Consider the following 6,365-nt stretch of genomic DNA (forward strand, 5'->3'; position numbering starts at 1 on the left):
CCCCCTTACCTGCTGAGTGCAGTCCTCTCTCGTCTTCCCCACCCATCACCTGCATCTCACCTGAGCTCCTCCTGAGTCTCCATGTCAACCTTCATCTTAGGTAGCCTTCTGGATCGAGAGTCAATGTATGGCTGATGACTGCAATTCATCCCTCAGAATTGATGGTGGAAGATTCTGTGATTTCCTTTCATTCTGGATCTGGTGATGTACTTCATTAACAGCCCTATTTGATTTCACTGTGGTAAAGAAGCCTCAAACTTGACTCTGCTCCATTTGTGCCAACCTCAACAAGAATGTTTACTCCGATATTGTGAAGTGCTCCTGAGATACGTCCCATTGTTTTGGTATCAGACTGTCCCCTTAATACCAGTGGATTGACACTTAAGACTCTGGACTCCTCTAAGAGCTTTTGGATAATGTTTGGCCCTGGGCAGTTGGTCTCCACTCTTCTACCTGCGGTCTTCCACTCCTCCGCAGCTCACTTCTTCCCTGCGTTCCCCACCAGACTGGGCTCCCCTCCACAGATCCTGATCCCTGGGTCCCTGATCAGCTATGAGTCCCTGCGGAGTTACTTGCAACCAGAGCCCTGCAAAGAGGCTCTGTTCCTGGCCACACAGGCAGCTGGGATGGGGCAGTTCACGGCCAGCATGGGTGAGTTCCAACCAACAGTCTGCCTTAGAATGTCAGAATTACTGTAACTTTGGAGAACACATGGATATTTACATTCATGTGTGACAATTTATTACAGATACGTGTTGGCTTATTAGTTGGTGGAATGTGTTTTCTCATAGAGACTCATTGAGCACTGTCTAATGGCAGTGTAAATGTTTACAAAAGATTTTGCTAACAGCTCCTAACTAACAATCAATTATCAAGCACGGTTAAAGAGGGCCTAATGAACGGCGGCGCTAATTATCCAATCTAGAGCCATTAGTTCCTTGTCAACCGTTGGCGATTGTGTAATTGGTGGTTGTGCTGTGCTTTCCAGATGAACAGAGGCCAGTGAAGCAGCGTCGTGCTCGGGCCAACTACAGCAGCTGGCAGCTGGAGGAGCTAGAGAAGACCTTTGAGAACACCCACTACCCTGACGTCTTCATGAGGGAAGCCCTGGCCCTCAGACTGGACCTCATCGAGGCCAGAGTGCAGGTACGGTCCCAACACCCTCTTCCTTACAAACCATTTTCACTAATGCATGAACTCTGATTTCTAGAAGCCATCTTTGTTTCTATCAGCTTTCATGCCACAGTGTTACTGTGTTTTATATATATATATATAAAAACATTATTTGTTTATGACTAAAAACTGTTCAATCTAGTGGATACTGAATTTATTTTCGAAACTAATGTTTTGCATTTATTTCACTCTCTTATATTCTACATATTACATTGATTCTATTTTCACCAGGTGTGGTTTCAGAACCGCCGGGCTAAGATGCGGAGGCAGCTGAAGTTGCAGGGCCAGCTTGGAGAGCCATTTCCCAGGAAGAACAATGCTGAGGACACAACAGACAAACCCAACAAGAGCTTATCGGAGCTAGAGAGCTCTGACGGCGAGCACTGGGTGAGGAGGCAGGAGAAAGGAAGCTATCCCTGGACTAAAGTACCTCGTTCTGCTGTAGTGACCACCCCCATACAGGGTATGATTCAGGGGCGGGCAGGGGAATGGGAGGGGATGGAGGGGCCCAGTCCAGAAGAGTTCCGCTGCTGTAGCATTGCCAAGCTGAGGGCCAAGGCCAGGGAGCACGAGGCTGAGATCCACAGCACTGTGGCCAGGTCGGGAGGAGGAGAGACATCAGCACTGCAGACACAAACACAGAACACTGACGACAGAGAGAGCAACTGATATGGCTCTTTCTCTCTGCATGGCTTTTGCAAACAGGTCCCTAAGACCTCATCATGGTTGAGGCAACTTGCCTAAATACCCCATCCTTGGTTTTATTAATTCTGTTATTCAATGAGGATATGAACTAACATTTACAAAAGGTGCTGATTTTTTGTTTAATATTATATGAATGTATTGTGTTTTGAAATGGCATTATTTTTCTGTACTGGACATCTTTTTCTATCAACAATCACGCTAAACGTGTATTTTAAATGTTCAGACTAGGAAGAGGTGAATGCTTTCCAAAATATATAGTATATCCACAGCAACATCTTATAAATATGTAGTATATCCACAGTAACATCTTATAAATATGTAGTATATCCACAGTAACATCTTATAAATTAATAGTATATCCATAGTAATATCTTATAAATTAATAGTATATCCATAGTAACATCTTATACATATGTAGTATATCCACAGCAACATCTTATAAATGAATAGTATATCCATAGTAATATCTTATAAATTAATAGTATATCCATAGTAACATCTTATAAATATGTAGTATATCCACAGCAACATCTTATAAATATGTAGTATATCCACAGTAACATCTTATAAATATGTAGTATATCCACAGTAACATCTTATAAATTAATAGTATATCCATAGTAACATCTAAAAAATATACAGTATATCCACAGTAACATCTTATAAATATATAGTATATCCACAGTAACATCTTATAAATTAATAGTATATCCATAGTAACATCTTATAAATATATAGTATATCCATAGTAACATCTTATAAATATATAGTATATCCATAGTAACATCTTATAAATATATAGTATATCCATAGTAACATCTTATAAATATATAGTATATCCATAGTAAGATCTTATAAATATTTAGCATATCCATAGTAACATCTTATATATAGTATATCCATAGCGACATCTTATAAATATATAGTATATCCATAGTAACATCTTATATATAGTATATCCATAGTAACATCTTATAAATATATAGTATATCCATAGTAACATCTTATAAATATATAGTATATCCATAGTAACATCTTATAAATATATAGTATATCCATAGTAACATCTTATAAATATATAGTATATCCATAACAACATCTTATAAATATATAGTATATCTATAAATCAACATCTTATAAATATTAGTATATCCATAGCAACATCTTATAAATATATAGTATATCCATAATAACATCTTATAAATATATAGTATATCCATAACAACATCTTATAAATATATAGTATATCCATAGCAACATCTTGACATTTTATCCTTAATGTTTCTTTATACTTTGGCTGAACAATTTCAGTTTCTATCATTCACTATCTTGAACTCTTGAACACATGAAACAAAGATAACATTGTTATCGTTTCACATTCCCCACTGAGGTGGTTCATTTTATTGAACCTTTATTTATCCAGGTGAGTCAATTCAGAATAAATTCCTTATTTAATAAATTCATGATTTTTCACACCTAAATAAATCTGTACATAATACATGTAAAACTCAGATATACAGTCCTGAGCTTCATCCATCACCTCAGGGTCTTTAGATATTCTGCCTTTTTACTGGTGACTAAATGCTCTTACATTAGCCATCAGATTAGGGTCAAATCAAAAGAGGAAACGCTCTGATGACTTCTCAATGATCTCATCGATGACAAGCCCAACCCTGGCCGGGGCTATCCTGTTACCTTCACTGCAGACCGAGAGGCAGGATGTCTGCGTGCTGCCACAGGCCCTCGCAGGAAACAATGGAAGTGGCTGAAAAATGACTGCCCCCAATGACAGGAACGCCTTCTGAAGATTACGAGGCAAAAACATGTTGTTTTTTGCTGAGAAAGATGAACTTTTTACAACAGTGCTGTCATTTAAATACATCAGAGAGAGGCTATCACTGTTTGTATATCAAGACAACTCACATATTGTATCGTCTTGAGCTATACTGTATATCGATGTTTTTTTAAAGTACAGTCGGCTGAAACATATTTGCAGGATGGGACTATTAAGAATAGCCTGTATCATCATTATCACTACTTTTCCAGAGTTGGCACTATTTATCCTACTAAACTGTATCATGTTGATTTTCAGAGCATGGAAAGAGCAGCTGTTCCAAGTCTAATGGATTTTCAGCCTCACAGTCAGAGCACTTCCTTCGGGCTTAGACGTTGGCCTTTTTTGTATGGCCAATCTCCTGTATGACATGAACAGCCTTTAGTTCTGTGGAAGAAACATGGGATATGACAGCACTTGGCCAAGGTCACTGCAAATTCCAATGCAGAATCTGGGGATATGAATAGGGAGTTGGAAGGATTGTAATGAAAGGAGAATGTAAATCTTGAGTGCAGGGCCGGCCCTAGCCTTTTAGGGGCCCTTTTGACAGAGGAGAGAAACATTTTAAGTTTTAAAGTTAATTTACTAAAATTCTACATATTTTGCCATGACTTATAGCATGTTAATATGATATCTGATTGACAGTGACTAACAAAATCAAAGGGGGGCCCCTGGAGGTAAGGGCCCCTGCACACATGCCCTTTGTGCACGGTCGGTAATTAATTTGCCTATGACTACTATACTACAAGTTTAGGTAGCTGGGTAGACTAACTTACCAATCTAAAAAATGCTAGCTGAGGAGTTATTTGGGTGACTGACATAGCAAGAGGAAAACTTCTAACGCACGGCGCATCTTGTGTATTCTACTATTCTAAAGCTGAACATTAAGTAGAGTTCTCGACTCGTTTTTTTAAAGTTGGGGGCCCCATTAAGGCCGGGGGGGTCGAGCGCCTATGTCACTTGTGCCCAGGGCCGGCTCTGCTTGAGTGTTAGCTTGAGTCTTCTGTATGTTTTCAGAAGTCTCTCTGTAGTCTAACAGTGCCCCCCTATGGTAATGAAATCTCTTCTCCTTTCATGGGCCTTTTATCAGTTAGATTTACTCACCTCCTCTCTTGCCTCCTTTGTAAAGGGAAAAAGGTCATCGAGGACAGTCGGCGAGGAGGGTGAACGTGGATGGAAATGCGCTTACTTGAAATGATACGGTCCTTCTCCACTGACTCGTCATTAGGCAAATTACGTTTACTGGGGTGGATCCCAAAATAAGTGTAAAGTGATCCAAACAAATGAAGTTAGATTTTATAGATAAAACAAACAACAAGTAGAATATTAAAAAAAAATATGTGCATGTTTTTCTCCTCTGACAAATCAATACGCTGATTCAAAGTGGGTGTGGACGATTTCAAAACCCTTCCGTGGTAAGATACACATGAATATCCTTGATGAAAATTGGCTATTGAGAAGGGGAGGACACTCTTTTGTTTGCCTCCTAACAACTTGACACACTCTTGACCAGTTATCGGTTTCCTGGTCATGGAGGAGAGAGGACAGAGGATGGTCTTTTGCCCAAATGAGAAAACCCCATAGGTATTATTATAACTGTATGTATATTCATTGTCAGCAGGATATTTATTGCCAGTGTGCATTTGCTTCAGTAATAATTAAACTATCCATATCTTTATATTCTGTAGATTTCAAGGCCTGGTAACACATATTTTGCTATTATGTTAAAACAATGAATATAAAAAACGTTTTAGTGTAATTACAGTGATACCACACACGTTTTCCCCAATGTATTTTGTTTTCTTTTTTTGGTATGTTGTTCCTACTCTGTATTAGGCTACTTGTATTATTTACACCAAGTAAATGTTTTTTTTGTTGCTGTTTGTAAATAAATATATCAATGTCCATCTAATCTCTTTGTAAACTATGCATCTAGTTGAGGTCGTCGAGTTCTTGGTGGGTCAGTTTCTCCTATGTTGGGTCATACTCAGACACACTCAAGTTGTTTTTGATTGTTGTCCAATCACAATTAGAGAGTATCCCCCAGTCACTCCATCTTCATTTAGGCCCATCTCATTTGGGTCAAATTTGAAACCACCATTGGTGACCCAAAATGGGTCAGTGGGTCTGGATTCTGGGTTAATTCGTTTCATGGAGACTTTAAGCCCCTTCCGAGTTTGCAACATGTAACTTAAAATATGTATCATTGGTTTTTCGAATGAAAATGCCCCATATGCAAATGACCCATATGCAAATGAGCAAAAAAGGGCTCAGCTGAATCCTTTGTATTCATAGCCTAATTGAGTTGCTCATTAAGGCTTCAACACTAATGTCTGCTCATTAGTGCGTTAATGTAGGCCTATAGCCTATTTTGTCCATGAAAATTATAATGATATTAAAACCACACAGACTTCAACAATAGTGTAAATATTGAATATATATTTCTATACCAATGATTACCTCTCTGAAATAGACTATTCAGGACATAATGCAAATGAATATTTGATAACCGGACAGACACTAAAAAGGACCGATTAATTGCCAACACTGTGATTATTAAAAAGTGCAATTATGTCACGGTGTAAAATTATAATTAACAGCGTTAATTAGGCTACTGAACCAAAGCCTCGCCCCCTTGCGTCACGCCAATATA

The 6,365-nt window shown here is 38.6% G+C and overlaps 1 protein-coding gene across 1 annotated transcript; it reads left to right on the plus strand.

The window, feature by feature from the left end:
• Positions 1 to 394: 394 nt before the first annotated feature.
• On the plus strand, positions 395 to 2,112 carry si:dkey-43p13.5 (paired mesoderm homeobox protein 2). The gene is made up of 3 exons (XM_029636798.2): positions 395 to 651; positions 989 to 1,146; positions 1,405 to 2,112. The coding sequence occupies exons 1-3, from the start codon at positions 417 to 419 to the stop codon at positions 1,840 to 1,842; spliced, it is 831 nt and encodes a 276-aa protein (XP_029492658.1). The 5' UTR covers positions 395 to 416; the 3' UTR covers positions 1,843 to 2,112.
• Positions 2,113 to 6,365: the final 4,253 nt, after the last annotated feature.

Source organism: Oncorhynchus nerka, linkage group LG21 (genome assembly GCF_034236695.1).
Source record: "Oncorhynchus nerka isolate Pitt River linkage group LG21, Oner_Uvic_2.0, whole genome shotgun sequence".
Classification (NCBI taxonomy): Eukaryota; Metazoa; Chordata; class Actinopteri; order Salmoniformes; family Salmonidae; genus Oncorhynchus; species Oncorhynchus nerka.

Excerpts from the sequence above, each read along its gene's own strand:
- si:dkey-43p13.5 (XM_029636798.2), top strand. The coding sequence starts at position 417 with ATGTTTGGCCCTGGGCAGTTGGTCTCCACTCTTCTACCTGCGGTCTTC. Across the intron at positions 652-988 it reads GCAGTTCACGGCCAGCATGG|ATGAACAGAGGCCAGTGAAG; the intron begins GTGAGTTCCAAC and ends TGTGCTTTCCAG. Across the intron at positions 1,147-1,404 it reads TCATCGAGGCCAGAGTGCAG|GTGTGGTTTCAGAACCGCCG; the intron begins GTACGGTCCCAA and ends TATTTTCACCAG.